Source organism: Bos indicus x Bos taurus, chromosome 10, assembly GCF_003369695.1.
Source record: "Bos indicus x Bos taurus breed Angus x Brahman F1 hybrid chromosome 10, Bos_hybrid_MaternalHap_v2.0, whole genome shotgun sequence".
Lineage (NCBI taxonomy): Eukaryota > Metazoa > Chordata > Mammalia > Artiodactyla > Bovidae > Bos > Bos indicus x Bos taurus.
Window position 1 is genome coordinate 78596241 of NC_040085.1, and position 17663 is coordinate 78613903.

Genomic DNA, 17663 nt, shown 5'->3' on the forward strand with positions numbered 1-17663 from the left:
TAATTCAAAAAGATACACACACCTTAATGTTCATAGCAGCACTATTTACAATAGCCAAGACATAGAAATAACCCAAGTGTCCATCGATAGGTGAATGGATAAAGAAGATGTGATATATACACAATATGGACTATTACTCAGCCATAACTTAGCGTTACCAAAGGGGAAAGGGGAAGGCGGGGAGAGTTAGGAGTTTGGAATCAAAATACGTACACTACTATATATAAAATACATAACAACAAGGACCTACTGTATATATAGCACAAGGAACTATATTCAGCATCTTGTAATAACCTATAATAGAAGAGAATGTAAACAAAGAATGCATAGCTGAATCACTTAGATGTACACTTGAAACCAACATAACATTGTATATCAGGTATATTTCAAAAAAACTTTTTGAAAAGAGAAAAAAAGTAAATAAAAAGCACTTATCTCAGTCTGTAATCATGTATTAGTAACACAGATATCAAATTAAAAGTCTCTCCCCCATAAGGAGACTATAAACGCCACAGAGCGAGAACTGTATCTTATTTGCTTACCACTTAACATCTGTCTGGCACATAGCAGGAGTTCAAAAAAATTTATAAATATGTGAAGACAGATCTACCTTATTCTTTTTTTAAGTGTCAAAGGATTCCCCTCAACAGATGTCATTTCTTTATCTAGTCTCAGAATGATGTTTAACTGAGTTTCCACATTTTTACTATTATAAACAAATTGCTAGAATGACCACTCATGCTGGTATATATCTATAGATGTAATTCTCAAATGTAAAATTGCTAGTCAAATGAAAAGTGCATTGAAAATTTTAACTGATATTTTCCAAATTGCCCTCCCATGAGGTTGCAAAGTATCCTCCAAGCAATCAGCAATGTGTAAGAGGATCCACTTCAACATATCAGGTTGGCCAAAAGTTCATTTGGTTTTTTTCTGTAAGACGTTAAGGAACCCAATACTTAATACTTGATTTGTATAATCAAAATGAATCCACTGTTTGGCTGAATGTGAGGCACTAAAGAAGAGTGTTAGGTTTTATGTAAGAGAGGTGGGGTTGTTTTTTTTTTTAATCTTAATATCATACTAACCACTTAAAATTAAACATTAAGTTTATTATTCCTATAAAAGAAGTTTCAGCAAGTAAGTTGCACAGACAAAGCTAAGTGATTAGGAAAATGCTTCATCACTGATGGACTATGGAAAATCTGTGTATTTTAAGAGTCATGTATTAAGTTCCCAGAGATTCTCAAAATCACTTTTCCAATCATAATGACTTTTTTTCTTTCTGAGGCTTTGGTCCATGTTTCATGCATAATACCAAGGCAGTAAAAAAGGAGAAAAATCACAATAAAAATATTCATACATAAGAATATACAAAAAATAGAGAAAAATGCTAACACTTCAAATTAAAGTTTCTTCTTCAAGATATTAACATTTTGGTGTAGTTCCTTCTATTTTTTCCTCCTCACACATCTCATAGCATATATAACTATTAATTGCTTCTTCTCACTGAACAGTGTAGCACGCACATTTATTTCTTCTATGACCTTAAATACAGATGATTCTTCTTCAGTCTCAAGTAGCAGTAACAAAAAGCACCTACAAGGCACCCCCTTCTCTAGATCTTCACTATGTTCTTAAACTCTTAAAGCTTCCATTTTCTGATGTGACAAATGAAAGCATTAGTTTAAATGAACTCAATTAAAAGTTACAAGATTAAGGATACCACTACAATACTGTAAAGTAATTAGCCTCCAATTAAAAATAAATATATAAAAATATCTATTCAAATAGAAAAAAAAAAAAATTAAGGATAAAATCCTTTTTAACTCTTCTGATTTAAGACTTTATAGAACATACCAGGCCTGTATTTAAGAAAGCATATACTCACTTCCTTTGTTCCACAATTAGTAAGCATGTTCTGTTGAAAAAAACTTGATTCTTGATAATTCAGAATTTTTAGGTATTTCAGGATTAGTATTTTCATTAGAAGTGGTCTTATTTGTAGTGATTTCAAATTATATACCAGAAATTCTTATTTAAATATAATGAGAAGGCTTCCGGTGCAAGATGATAGAGTAGAAGGATGCGTGCTCATCTTCTCCTGCGAGAGCACCAAAATTGCAACTAGCTGTTGAACAACCATCAACAGGAGGACACTGTAAAAAGATACTAAAAAAAGATAATCTATATCCAAAGACAAAGAAGCAGCCACAGAAAGATGGTAGGAGGGGCACAATCACAATAAAATCAAATCCCACACCCTATGGGTGGGTGACCCACAGACTACAGAACAATAATTCCAAGAAATTCTCCCACCACTGTGAAGGTTGTAAACCCCACGTAAGGCTTTACAGCCTGGGGATCTGACAAAGAGACTGGGAATCCTCAGGTAATCTGGTCTGGAGGGCAGAAAACACTCTGATGCTGAAAGGGATTGGGGGCAGGAGGAGAAGGGGACGACAAAGGATGAGATGGCTGGATGGCATCACTGACTCAATGGACATGAGTCTGAGTCAACTCCGGGAGTTGGTGATGGACAGGGAGGCCTGGCGTGCTGTGATTCATGGGGTCGCAAAGAGTGGGACACAACTGAGCGAATGATCTGATCTGATCTGGATTTGATTATAGGATTTCCTTGATTACAGGACTTATTTTTACAGTCAACAAAAACAAGACTGGAAGCTAACTGTGGCTCAGATCATGAACTCCTTCTTGCAAAATTCAGACTTAAATTGAGGAAAGTAGGGAAAACCATTAGACCATTCAGGTATGACCTAAATCAAATCCCTTACGATTATACAATGGAAGTCACAAACAAATTCAAGGGATTAGATCTGATAGACAGACTGACGGAAGAACTATGGACTAAGGTTCATGACACTGTACAGGAGGCAGTGATCAAGACCATCCCCAAGAAAAAGAAATGCAAAAAGGCAAAATGTTTGTCTGAGGAGGCCTTACAAAGAGCTGAGAAAAGAAGAGAAGCTAAAGGCAAAGGAGAAAAGGAAAGATATACCCTTTTGAATGCAGTTCAAAAGAACAACTGGTTCCAAATTGGGAAAGGAGTACATCAAGGCTGTATATTGTCACCCTGCTTATTTAACTTATATGCAGAATACATCATGAGAAATGCTGGGCTGGATGAAGCACAAGCTGAAATCAAGATTGCCAGGAGAAAAATCAATAATCTCAGATACGCAGATGACACCACCATTATGGCAGAAGAGCCTCTTGAGGAAAGTGAAAAAGGAGAGTGAAACAGCTGGCTTAAAACTCAACATTAAAAATACAAAGATCATGGCATCTGGTCCCATCACTTCATGGCAAACAGATGGGGGAAACAATGGGAACAGTGAGAGACTTTATCTTTCGGGCTCACAAGATCACTGAAGGTGGTGACTGCAACCATGAAATTAAAAGACGCTTACTCCTTGGAAGGAAAGTTATGACCAACCTAGACAGTATATTAAAAAGCAGAGACATTATTTTGCTGACACAGGTCCATCTAGTCAAAGCTATGGTTTTTCCAGTAGTCAGGCATGGATGTGAGAGTCTGACTATAAAGAAAGCTGAGCACTGAAGAAGTGATGCTTTTGAACTATGGTGTTGGAGACGACTCTCAAGAGTCCCTTGGACTGCAAGGAGATCCAACCAGTCCGTCCTAAAGGAAATCAGTCCTGAGTATTCATTGGAAGGACTGATGCTGAAGTTGAAACTCCAATATTTTGGCCACCTGTGTGAAGAGCTGACTCATTTGAAAAGATCCTGACGCTGGGAAAGATTGAGGGCAGGAGGAGAAGGGGATGACAGAGGATGAGACAGTTGGATGGCATCACCGACTCAATGGAGATGAGTTTGAGTAAGCTCCAGGAGTTGGTGATGGACAGGGAGGCCTGGCGTGCTGCAGTCCATGGGGTAGCAAAGAGTTGGACACAACTGAGTGACCAAACTGAACTGATTGTGAAAACCAATAAACAAATCTTTTACTATTGTGATTATGTCACTACTACTCACTTAATACTACTGTATCATGATTCGTCAAGAGAAAAATAATAGAATTCTGTGTCACCAAAACTAGGATCTATTAGAGAAACCTTTTAAAATCACTTTTTAAAACCTAGATGCATATGAGAAGTATCTTGAAATCTTCTGAGAACTACAAATGCTTTGTATTGCTTTTTTTCTCCAGAGCTCCAGATATGTTTCTAACGAGCAGATGCGTTTAAAATCAACTGGACTATATGATGATCTTTTACTTTTACCTAGTTTGTTTCACTTTTTCTATTTCATATTCAGTGCCCACATTTCCTTTAGTTTATGTTCTCTGATTTCTTCCATCTCTTCTCTTCTTGTTGACTGTTCTTTCTCAAGCTTTTATCAAGTGTAGTAGAAAAGCTTTTATATACATATATATAAATATGTATAATATATATATTTTAGAGAACATGAATTTTTGCCTAATTAAAAAATTATGACATTTTTGATTCCACTTGTTTGACTTAGTATAAATAGAATGCTAGATTTCTAATTAAAAAATAGATATGCAACAAGCAACAAAGGTTGACTGTATATCATAAGAAACTATAGTCAGTATCTTGTAATAACTTATGGTGGAAAATAGTTTAAAAAATAATATATGCATATTTGTATAACTGAACCACCTTGCTGTGCACCTGAAACAATGTAAGTCAATAAAGCATATATATTAAAAAAAATAATAAATATAAGGAGAAAAATCATTAATTATAATCTATTTTCTTCGAATTCTGTCATTGAAGCAGAATATAAAGAGATTAGCTTTTGAAGTGTTTTAACTGTCCTAATTAATGGAATTTCACATACAATAAACTGTCAGTTTTTTCCCACATCGAGATTTATAGAAACATGAAGTCTTACCTTGACTGGGAAGCTACATTTTCCAGAACGAACTCCTTCTTCATCTGTCTGCCACTGATGTGGACGACTGGCCTCTGGAACATAAACATCTTTCTTTCTCCTAAAACTCTGCCGTAGTTTATTCATTTTAATTTTTACAAGCTGTAAAAGAAATATGAAAAGGAAGTTACTACCTTCTTACATGAGTTTGGGTGAACTCCGGGAGTTGGTGATGGACAGGGAGGCCTGGCATGCCGGGATTCATGGGGTCACAAAGAGTCGGACACGACTGAGCGACTGAACTGAACTGAACTGAAACTTCTCACATATTTAAAAGTTCAGATTATGATACTAATAAAAAACTATTATTCCAAATCAAAGGTTTTGTTTTAGGGGGAAATGAGCAATTAACATACTTCCTTTTAGAGTAACCCTAAGTTCAAACAAACAAATCATTTCACTTTTTTCAAAGACAATTATAATACTAGTTCTAGTAAAACAACAATAACCTCTTGTAGGATCTGAAGAGATGTTATTCTAAGAACTTTCAAGCACTTTAATTGTAATAAACCAATGACTATTTCTACTAATCTACCTCTCAAATCCATTTTAACTACTGAATAAAGAAATTTGTACATCTAGGCCAAATTATAAACTGCTAACAATTTCTGAAAATATTCTGAAAGCTTTTATCTTTATCAGGAAAAAATCATTCTGAAACACTGAAATTTGGGAATCTTTTTGGTTTAAACTACAGTGTTTTTGTTTTGTTACTGGAAGAGGCACTTCTCTAATGCTTTCAAAGGTACAGAAGAAATCACAAAACTACAGAGAAGGAAGACTTATCTAATAAGAAACAATAGAGCATTTAAGAGTCAATGAATAAACATAATGAATGTATCCCTTTATAGAGCAAATCTCAAAATCTGAAACCAATACCTTCAGTTTTCTGTTTAGGAGCATTGCTCATTCCTTCCATGAGGGATTTAAGCACCTCAACCAGCCTAAAAGGAGATCTTAACTTGAGAAAATGATGTGACAAAGCTATATAAAGGAAACGTCTCTGCCAGGAATGTTAAATAACAAGGGATGGAACATTAATTCCCACATAACACCAATGAAAGACTTGAAAATCAAAGCCTGCATTCAGAGGAAAATCATTTTGTATTTTACAGTGCATAATGCCACAGCAGAACTATTACCAAATTAGCTAATTCACAGAGACAGGCCATTCTTACCACATATTTTCTTAAAAGGTAAAAATTCTGAGAGATGAATGATAAAATCTCTGGATTTTCTAAAAATGAATTTATTATTTCTCAATTAAAAGTTGATTTATAGAGTAGGTAAGGTGGATATTAAATAATCAAAGGACTGGATGGACAAAAGGTAATCCATTCCTTTGCTTTTAAGTAGATCACTTATTTCTAAACTACTTTAAATGAGAGTCTATCTTAATCTAATAGACTTCCAAAAAGAATTCCTTAACCTTCCTTGATAATATATCCTGTTATATACTTTCATATCACATTTCAAAAATATATACAAATACAAATATAAGAAAATAAAAAACATCCATATCCTTGCTCAAGGTGGCACTCTAAGAATCTTGAGACAAAAGTCCGTATGATGCCCTTTTTTTTTTTTTTAATTTTTATTTTATTTTTAAACTTTACATAATTGTATTAGTTTTGCCAAATATCAAAATGAATCCGCCACAGGCATACATGTGTTTTTCTTTTTAATTTCTTTCTCTTAGCAAAAAAAGACTATACACTTACCCAGCTGGCCAAGTCAAACACCTGAAAGTCACCTCTACTTTTATTCTTTCTCGGACCAATAACTATGGATTTATTTCCTTAGTATATCCTGAATTAATTTCCCCACCCACCATGTGAGTTTTACTATCCTTATTTTTGCTTATATCACTGCAAAAGCTTAACAACTTAATGGTCTCTCTGCTTCCAAGAGAGGTCTACTTCAATCTGCTCTCCTGACTAATGCCAGACAGAGCGCTTTCTAAAACACAAATCTGATCATTAATTACTCTGCTTAAAATCCTTTAATTGCTTCACATCACTTTTAAGGTAAAGTCCAAATTCCCAAGCATGGTGCAAACAGTCTTTTTTCATCTGGCTTCACCCACCAGCTCCATTCACATGCTAAGCTCCAGGCATACTCAACTACCCAAACTACTTTAAACAAGGCAGGCTATCTTTCAGAGCCTCTGTACATGTTCCTTCCTCTGCTTAGAAAGACCTTTCTCTATTTGCTTCTGGTTCAAGTTTACTCATTTTCAAAGAGTCAGCTCAGTCTTCACAGAAGCTAGCATTTTTTCTGAAAAGCCCCTATCTGGTCTGGGTCCTTTCATTTCATATGAGTCCCATGAATACCCTCTGCTTACCTCTATAACTACTCCTCAAACCTTATAGCAATTTTCTATTTCCTTTATGGAAGGTTGTATCTTATTTGTTCACATTTACTTGTTTCAATAGTACCCTTGCGTCCTAATACAGTGCCTGTCATATATACAGCACACTATAAAGTTGAAGAAATGAAAAATACAATAGAGCCCATCCTATTAGATGGTATTTACAAGGTAGGATAAATGTGGACAGTAAGATCAGAGAATCATCGATGTTGAAAGAGACTGCATTTAATAGTAGGCCAACCTCCCACTAACAAAGGAACTACTTGGACAACTTCCCTGAAAGGAAGACATCCAGTGAAGTGAAGTTAAAGTCACTCAGTCATGTCCGACTCTTTGTGAGACCATGGACTGTAGTCCATGGAATTCTCCAGGCCAGAGTACTGGAGTGGGTAACCCTTCCCTTCTCCAGGAGATCTTCCCAACCCAGGGATCAAACCCAGGTCTCCCACATTGCAAGCAGATTCTTTACCAGCTGATCCACAAGGGAAGCCCAAGAATACTGTAGTGGGTAGCCTATTCCTTCTCCAGCGCATCTTCCCAACCTAGGAATCGAACTAGGGTCTCCTGCACTGCAGGTAGATTCTCTACCAACTGAGCTATCAGGGAAGCCCTGATATCCAACCTCTGTCTAAATAGCACCAGTACAAATTTATTTGCTCTTTGTTGTTGTACCATTCTACTGACCAATAAAGATAACAGACTGGAAGTATCATCTGATTTGGGGGTCTAAATATCATGTTACTTTCAGTATTAAAATGGCTTGACATCAACATTTCTACAAAGAGAATTACATATCAGTGATTTTTGAACTATGCTTTAGGCGGCCCTAGAATTTCCACAGAGGAGTTCCTGGTACCACAGGTGTTTGGAAGGAAAGAGGAGGAGGTTAGAAGACTGACACAACTCTCAGGAGGGCTTTCAGTCCCTGTCACAGCTTCCAACAGACCAGCTTCTCCTTCTCTGACTTACATGTTGGGGCTCCATGTTAAAGTTTAAGGAAAGGGTTTCAGAGCTGGAAATTTTTTGAAAATTAGTGATATATCTGTAACTGTTCTAAAATAAACTTGGTAAAAAGAAAATAATCATAATATCTTGCTTGCTACTTCTTAATGTGTAACTACCACTGGCCTACAAAATAATCTAGCAATTAAGATAATAATTAATACAAGGGAGAAACCAAACATTCTATTTTTGGGTAATCTATGTATAATGATTTTGCTTACCAAAAAAAGGAAAAATAGAAAATGTTAATTCAAAGTAATGTTTACTACTGGCCCTCAATAAGGTTAAACTTGACTCCCAAATAAAGAAAATCATACCCCCCGTGGAAGTCCTGGTTGAAGAATACAAAGAATATATTTTTCTAAGTATAAAACCTGAGAACAAACTTATTTTGTCCTACAAACTAAATTAAAAAAAAAAATGATATCCCCATTCTACTGGATTTTAAGAGGTCACTGCGTACAACTTAACTGCCCAAATCAGCAAATCCTCTGGTTTATCCTCCTCATCTCTGTTTCTACCGATGCCTTTGAGGGCTTCCTCTACTTTCTCCCACCCACTGTAGATATTCCTCAAATAATTCTCCATTGGTGTTCTCTTTGCATTATCACTCTTGGAGAAATAATCAACACAAACTATTACCCCAATTAGGAGCATTTTCTAATTGTACTCTTAACTCTTCCTCTCTTACTTAAATTTCTATATTTGGGTGCACTGATACTGCCTCAATTGCATTAATTTAAAGTTAAATCCTCACCTCTTATCTCCTATTCCTCTGCTCTTCCTCCTCTGACCCAATTTGTTTGGGTTAGTAAAAACTGAAAACTTACCATGTGCTGGGCCCTGTTATGAATGCTAGTGGATACAGAAATTAATAAGACAACTAGCCTTTAGATGGCTCTCTTCCCTTTATAAAAGGTTCATTTCTGCACAACATGGAGAATGTAATAATAGCACTATATACAGTATCACCTAGAAGCAGTCTAGGTTCAGGAAACATTTCCTATAGGAGACACTGCCTGAGTTAAGTTTTAAAAGAACAAAAAATAGTCACATACTGTGGGAAGTAGGAGGGAAAAGATTATTTCAGGTAGAGGTAACATCATCAACAAAACATAGATTCAGGAAATCTATGAATTAACTGAGTCAACATGATGTAATTGTGCTTCAGGAAAGCACTCTGCCCAAGATGATAAGACTGTAAGCCAAGAATTAGCTACACTTTGTCAGGCAAGTTTAATAAACTAACCTATCTGGGCAAACAATTCATGCATCAGGGCAAACAGTTCTCCTCACATGATAACAGACTGCTCCTCTTGCTATGTCCATTAATTTTAAATATTGTGTCACAAACTTTGCCCATCTAAACCAGTTCCCCACTTTGAAGGACCTGCCTTAAACCATCGGAGTCCAGATCTCAAAACCCCAGAAATAACCTTTCCCAACTTCCCCTAACTACCAAGACTCTTTCATAGTGGTGCTCTCCTTTGCTGCAGTAAGTTTAATAAACTCAGTTTTGGTTGATCAACAGAATTCTCTTTGTGCGGAAAGTCAAAAGCAGGAATTAATTATAAAAGGTGAGGAAGAGAAAGAAATCAAAATATGACTCCTAAGTTTTAGGCCTCAGTAAGCTGGATAGAAGAATTCAGTGAACCGAACTGTTGAATTTGAGGGGTCTGTTTATCAGGCTGCCAGGTGGAGATGTGTATAAGCCTGAAGATCAGGGAAAAGACCAGGGCAACCATAAGCAGTTAGGATAGGTGAAACTTTTCTTGTGATGATCTCATTATTTTCCTAATTTTTTCTAATAGGTGTTAGTATATAATAAACAATTAAACCCAGCACACTCAACGTGAATACAGAAATACACACCATATAATTGGCCAGTATGACTTGATATAGCCATACCAGTGATAAGTTTTTGCGATGCTTACATTCTAGATAGTAAACATTCACTGTGCTGAGTCCCTTGCCCAGGATCCATTCTGTGACCTCCCACAATGCAACAACTGTTTTAACAAAGTAGTAAGGCCAGTGATCAGTGCAAAGAAATAGGGGAACACAATAGAATGGGAAAGACTAGAGATCTCTTTAAGACAATTAGAGATACCAAGGGAACATTTCATGCAAAGATGGGCACAATAAAGGACAGAAATGGTATGGGCACAATAAAGGACAGAAATGGTATGGACCTAACAGAAGCAGAAGATATTAAGAAGTGGCAAGAATACACAGAAGAACTGTACAAAAAAGATCTTCACGACGCAGATAATCACGATGGCGTGATCACTCACCTAGGGCCAGACATCCTGGAGTCCAAAGTCATGGGGGCCCTAGGAAGCATCACTGCGAACAAAGCTAGTGGAGGTGATGGAATTCCAGTTGAGCTATTTCAAATCCTGAAAGATGATGCTGTGAAAGTGTTGCACTCAATATGCCAGCAAATTTGGAACACTCAGCAGTGGCCACAGGACTGGAAAAGGTCCGTTTTCATTCCAATCCCAAAGAAAGGCAATGCCAAAGAATGTTTAAACTACTACAATTGCACTCACCTTACACGCTAGTAAAGTAATGCTCAAAATTCTCCAAGCCAGGTTTCAACAGAACCTGAATCGAGAATTTCCAGATGTTTAAGCTGGTTTTAGAAAAGGAAGAGGAACCAGAGACCAAATTGCCAACATCCGCTGGATCATTGAAAAAGCAAGAGAGTTCCAGAAAAACATCTATTTCTGCTTTATTGACTATGCCAAAGCCTTTGTGTGGATCACAACAAACTGGAAAATTCTTCAAGAGATGGGAATACCAGACCACCTGACGTGCCTCTCGAGAAACCTGTATGCAGGTCAAGAAGCAACAGTTAGAACTGGACATGGAACAACAGACTGGTTCCAAATAGGAAAAGGAGTAAGTCAAGGCTATATATTGTCACCCTGCTTATTTAACTTATATGCAGAGTACACCATGAGAAATGCTGGGCTGGAAGAAGCACAAGCTGGAATCAAGACTGCTAGGAGAAATATAAATAACCTCACATATGCAAATGACACCACCCTTATGGCAGAAAGTAAAGAGGAACTTCACTTGATGAAAGTGAAAGGGGAGGGTGAAAAAGTTGGCTTAAAGCTCAACATTCAGAAAACAAAGATCATGGCATCCGGTCCCATCACTTCATGGCAAATAGATGGAGAAAGAATGGAAACAGTAGCAGACTTCATTTTTGGGGGGCTCCAAAATCACTGCAGATGGTGATTGCAGCCATGAAATCAAAAGACGCTTGCTCCTTGGAAGAAAAGTTATGACCAACCTAGATAGCATATTAAAATGCAGAGACATTACTTTGCCAACAAAGGTCTGTCTAGTCAAGGCTATGGTTTTTCCAGTAGTCTTATATGGATGTGAGAGTTAGACCATAAAGCTGAACACCAAAGAATTGATGCTCTTGAACTGTGGTGTTGGAGAAGACTCAGGAGAGTCTCTGCAAGTCCCTGCAAGACTGCAAGGAGATCCAACCTGTCAATCCTAAAGGAAATCAGTGCCGAATATTCACTGGAAGGACTGATGCTGAAGCTGAAACTCCAATACTTTGGCCACCTGATGCGAAGAGCTGACTCATTGGAAAAGACCCTGATGCTGGGAAAGATTGAAGGCAAGAGGAGAAGGGGACGACAGAGGATGGGATGGCTGGAGGGCATCACTGACTCAATGGAGATGAGTTTGAGTAAACTCCGGGAGTTGGTGACGGACAGGGAGGCCTGGCGTGCTGCAGTCCATGGGTCACAAAGAGTCAGACACGACTGAGCAACTGAACTGAACTGAAGGCAGGTGAACATTCTGATCGGTCAGTAACAATGCAAGTCGGATTCCAAAAGTTCCATCTCTCTCAGGCACAGTTGCTGGCTTCCTCCAGGGTCCCCAGAGGGTTGGTCTGCCTTCATGTGCCTCTGCCTGGTCCTAGATAGGCACAGGAAGGATGGTATTACCATACTAACCAGCCCTCCACCCTGTCCACCACGGTCCTGCAGGCTGGCTCCATTGCCACAAGTTCCCCCAGTGAGATCTGGAATAGACTTGTTAGGGAAGACAGCACCTTTATCAGTGACACTAGCTGCCCCAGTAGTCAAAGAGACTAACTAGCTCATTAGACTGGATAAAAAAGCAAGACCCGACAATATGTTGCCTGTAATAAACCTACTTAAAATATAAAGACACAAAAAGGTTAAAAGTATAATGACAGAAAACAATATACCATATTAATACAAATCAAAAGAAAGTTGGAGTGGCTATATACTCCCATCACAATAATTAACAGAATAAGGAAGAAAATAAAAAAGGAGATGTACAGCAAGACTTGAGCCACAGTATCAATCAACAAGATCTGACTGACATTTATAGAACATTCTACCCAATGACAACAGAGTACACATTCTTCTCAAGTGCATATGGAACATTTACCAACATAGACCATATTCTGGGCCATAGAACAAGTCTTAAATTTAGAAGGTTCCAAGTCATGCAAAGTATGATCTCTGACCACAAAGGAATTAAATCACGAAATATTTGGAAACTAGATAATGCATTTCAAAATAGCCCATGGGTCAAAGTAGAAATCAAAAAGGAATTCAGAAAGTATTTTGAACTGAATGAAAACACAATATATCAAAATTTATGGGATGTCACAAAAGCAGAACTTAGAAACTTATAGCACTAAACCAGTGGTTCTCAACCAGATGTGGGGAGGAATCCTCTACATTTGACAATACCTGGAGAAGACATTTTTGGTTGTCACTAGGGGAGATGCTACTGGTATCTCATGGATAGTGCCCAGAGATACTGCTAAGCATCCTATAACACACAGGCCAGCTCCTGAAAAGAAAGAATTGTCCAGCTTAGAATGCCAATAGTGCACTATTGAAAGACCCTGCACTACACATCTATATTAGAAAATAAGAAAGGTCTTAACTTAAAACCATGACCTTAGCTTCTACCTATAGAAACTAAAGGACAAAGAAATGCAAAGTAAGGAGAAAAAAGTAAACAGTAGGAATCAAAGCAGAAAGCAGTAAAGTAGGAAAATATAAATACAGAAAAAAGGAAACCAGAAGCTAGCTCTTGGAGAAGATTGAAGAAAAACTGATAAACCTATAGCCAGACTATTCAGGGGGAAAAAAATGATACAAATTACCAATGTCAAGAATGAGAGGATTTCTCTGATAGTCCAGTGGTTAAGAACCTCCTGCCAATGCAGAGGACACAAGTTCAATCCATCATCCTGGAAGATTCCACATGCTGAGGGGCAACTAAAACTGGGTGCCATGTCTACCGAGCCCATCAACTCTAGAGCCCATGCTCTGCAACACCACTGCAATGAGAAGCCCATGCACCACAACTCGAGAGTAGCCCCCACTCGCTGCAACTAGAGAAAGCCCAAGGGCAGCAGTGAAGACTCAGTGCAGCCAAAAATAAACAAATAAAAAGAATGACAGAGGTGTTATCTCTGTAAGAGTCTATAGATATTAAAAATAATAAGGGCATATTATGAACAAGTTTATGCCAATAAATTCAACTCAGATGAAATGGAAAAATTCCTTTCAAGGTACAAATTTTCATAGCTTATTCAAGAAGAAATAGATAACCCTTTGAAGCTGCAACTCCAATACTTTAGCCACCTGATACGAAGAGCTGACTCATTTGAAAAAACCCTGATGCTGGGAAAGATTGAGGGCAGGAGGAGAAGGAGACCACAGAGGATGAGATGGTTGGATGGCGTCACTGACTCAATGGACATGGGTTTGGGTGGACTCTGAGTGTTGGTGATGGGACAGGGAGGCTTGGCATGCTGTGGTTCATGGGGTAGCAAGGAGTTGCACACGAGTGAGCGACTGAACTCAACAGTCCTATGGGCTTCTCTGGTAGCTCAGCTGGTAAAGAATCTGCCTGCAGTGCAGGAGACCCTGGTTCAATTCCTGGGTCAGGAAGATCCTCTGGAGAAGAGACAGGCTACCCACTTCAGTATTCTTGGGCTTCCCTGGTGGCTCAGTTGGTAAAAAATCTGCCTGCAATGTAGGAGACCTGGGTTTGATCCCTGGGGTGGGAAGATCCCCTGGAGGGGCACAGCAACCCACTCCAGTATTCTTGCTTGGAGAATCCCCATGGACAAAGGAACCTGGCAGGCTGCAATTCATTGGGTTCCAAAGAGTCGGACACGACTGAGCAACTAAGCACAGCACAGCACAAAAGTTCTATACCTATTAATGAAATTCAGTTTATAGTTTAAAATATTTCCACAAATACAACTCCTGGGCTAAATGGATTCACTGGTGAATTCTGCCTAACATTTAAGGAAGAAATCATACCAATTCTACAAACTCTTCCCAAAAAACTGAAGAGGAGGGAACATTTCCTAAAGCATTCTATCAGGCTAATATTACCTGATACCAAAACCAAAGACACTATTTATGATTTTTAAATAGATAGACCAATATTTCTCATGAACATACATACATAAATTCTAAACAAAATTTCGCAAATCAAACCAAACAATATATTAAAAATGTATCATGACCACATGGAGCTTTTCTAATAAATGCAGGGTTAGCTAACATTTGAAAATGAATTGTTAAGTCATCTTATTAGTAAACTAAAAATGTCTCTGTCAATATGCAAGTTTATAGCTCATGACAAATTGTACTTCTCCTTTGAATTCACGAACAGATTACATACTGAACTCAGTTGTTTTTTTTTAATGGGTAAAAATTCAACTAATTATAAACATACATTTCTTCTTTCTCTATCTCCCATAAAGAGCTCATATCTAGTCCTGACTTCTTTGTGAATTCTAGTCTTATATTTTCAACTCCAAATATCTCCAAATCCATTTATCTTCTTCCTTTCAAACAAATTCTTCTTCCTGACTTTCGTATTTCTTCATAACACCTTTATACCCAGCAAAGCTTTGAAATGCCAACAGCATACTCTCAGGTTCATCTCTGACACTTTCCCATAATTCTTCCATACAAAGTTCATCAACAGACGCTACTGGATGGGAACAGGTATCAGTTATCTCTGATATTCAGCCATTCAGCACTTCTATTCGTAATTGCCCTGGTAGAAAAATCACTTCATCCATGACCTCTGCAACAATCCCTGGACTCCAAGCCCTCTTTCCTCTAATCTTCCTACAGAGTTGTGCCAGATTAAATTCCTAGAATTCTTCCTTGACTATCTTCAAAATCCGTTGAAGATTCTAAAGTTTGATGTCCAAAAAAAAAAAAAAGTTTGATGTCCGAGTCTGGCATTCAGAAGCCTCTACAATTTGAACCCAACATTGTCGCCTTATCTCCCAGTACTTCCCTGCATAACAAGATCAGGCCTTTCAAATATGCAATGGCTTTCTCACTTCCTTCTCTCTCTTTTACCCTATATATTCTACTTGTAATATTTTACTTTCCTCCTCTTTCAACTAAAATACTATATACCAGAGTATGATAAAGAAGCTGATTTAAAAATAATTTTATTATATAATAGATGTGACTTGTAAAGAACACGAAAAACAGAAAAATCTGAAGAATGAAATACAAATGACCTGTAATCCCAAATAGAAATAACCTCCATCAACACTTCAGAGTTTTTTCCTTTGCATAAATGCTTCATATTTTTCTTTTTATAAAAGAGAGACCACATGATTATCTTTCTTTCAGCAAGGAAAATTTAAAAATCTTCTATCCCTTTCAGAGTAACATGCTTTTATTTATAATCTAGGTCAATAATTCAGAGAGGTAAGAATATTATGCTATTGTTATAATCAAAATTTCATATTAAAAGATGAAAAAGGTTTCAATTTATTTGAAGACAAAATTTATTTTTTGCTCAGCATCTAGTACATTTATTTTAATTAAAATTCACTTAGCAAGTATTCATTGACTGCCTACCATTCCAGCCTGCAGCAAACAATACAGAGCAAAACCTCTGCCTCTATGAAGGAGATAGACAGAAAATAAATAGCCAGATTATTCACAGCGATGTGCTGACTGACAAGATCCAACTGTTAAATTTTCAGCAAGTTTGTGAACTTGGTGTAAAACATAACCTTTGTTATAAATTAAACTATATAAACATAGTTATTTTAAAACAAAGATAAATACTAAAATCTTACGTCCTATTTTTACATTACATTTTACTATCATCTCTGCTCTTGGTGCTACTGATGATTTTGTATCTGTATGGTAGAAATATTGCCTAATGCTGGGCTACTGTACATCTCTTCCAAATATCGCATAGTGACTTCATGTTGGTAACCTGAAATCGGCCACAGTGGAAATATTTACACTGTGAAATTTGGCAAAAACTATCAATTATTGCTTGATTTATTGTTTTGTGCTTGTCCAGATCTAAGAAACTGATGGAGAAAATGCTACAATGCAGACTGAACTTAAAAGTGTGCGGTGTCTAAAGCACTACCTTATGAATAGCACAAAAATTTTGAGGAAATATTCTTCTACTATTTGAAAACTATTATCCAATTCAGCAAAGAAGCCTCTCATGTCATTGACAAATGAGTGAAATTCTGACACACAACTTCATTCCTTCATTTTCATCTTACTCACTACACAAGCAAAAATATCAACCATCATTCATGTAGGAATTATATCTGGAAAACTAACTGTAAAGCATTTACCTGAACACCACCAGCTCTGTGGTATATTAGAAGACGGTAAATGCTATAGAGAAAAACATGAATAGGGTTAAGAGGGGGATTAGAAGTACTGAGGTAGGGATAAAATTTTAAATTAAGTATTATTTGAGTAAAGAATTGAAGTAGGTAAAAAAGTGAGTCATACACTAGGATAAGTGTTCCAGAAAAAGAAAATAATCAATGCAAAGGTCCTAAAGGTCTTGCCCAGAGTGTCTGACAAACAGAAAGGAGGTCAGTGTGTTCAGTGCAAAATGAAGACAAGAGAATAGGAGAGATGAGACCACATGGGTAACACACAACAAGTTAACAGAGAACCTTGTAGGCCAAACACTTCAATTTTCCTCTGAGAGAAATGGGGAATCACTGGAGGATTCTAAAAGAAAGCCCTTATATTTTACATTTGGCAGCTGGTTTAAGAAAGGATTGAAGGGAACAAGAATGAAGCAGAGAGACAATTAGGAGGCTATTATAATAATCTAGCAAATGATAGTAAACTGGATCCAGACACTTAATACTAGAAATGCTCCTGAATCTTTTCATACCTGCTCTAGAAAATGCACTACTTGCTGATATAATATCTGTTGAAATCAGATTTAGAGTATTTAAATGGGAGAAAAGTGTATTAAATTCCACTGCTGGAATTAAAGACAGTTTTTAAAC

The 17663-nt window shown here is 37.1% G+C and overlaps 1 protein-coding gene across 9 annotated transcripts in view; it reads right to left on the minus strand.

Annotated features, from left to right (window-relative positions):
• The window catches only part of NUMB (NUMB, endocytic adaptor protein), a 162855-nt gene that overhangs the window by 52313 nt on the left and 92879 nt on the right, over positions 1-17663 (minus strand). For all 9 annotated transcript variants that reach the window (XM_027552362.1, XM_027552361.1, XM_027552359.1 and 6 more), the window contains one exon: positions 4900-5040. In XM_027552362.1, the coding sequence (XP_027408163.1) occupies positions 4900-5025 (126 nt within the window). In that variant the 5' untranslated portion in view covers positions 5026-5040. Of the gene's footprint in view, positions 1-4899; positions 5041-17663 lie in introns of those variants that run through there.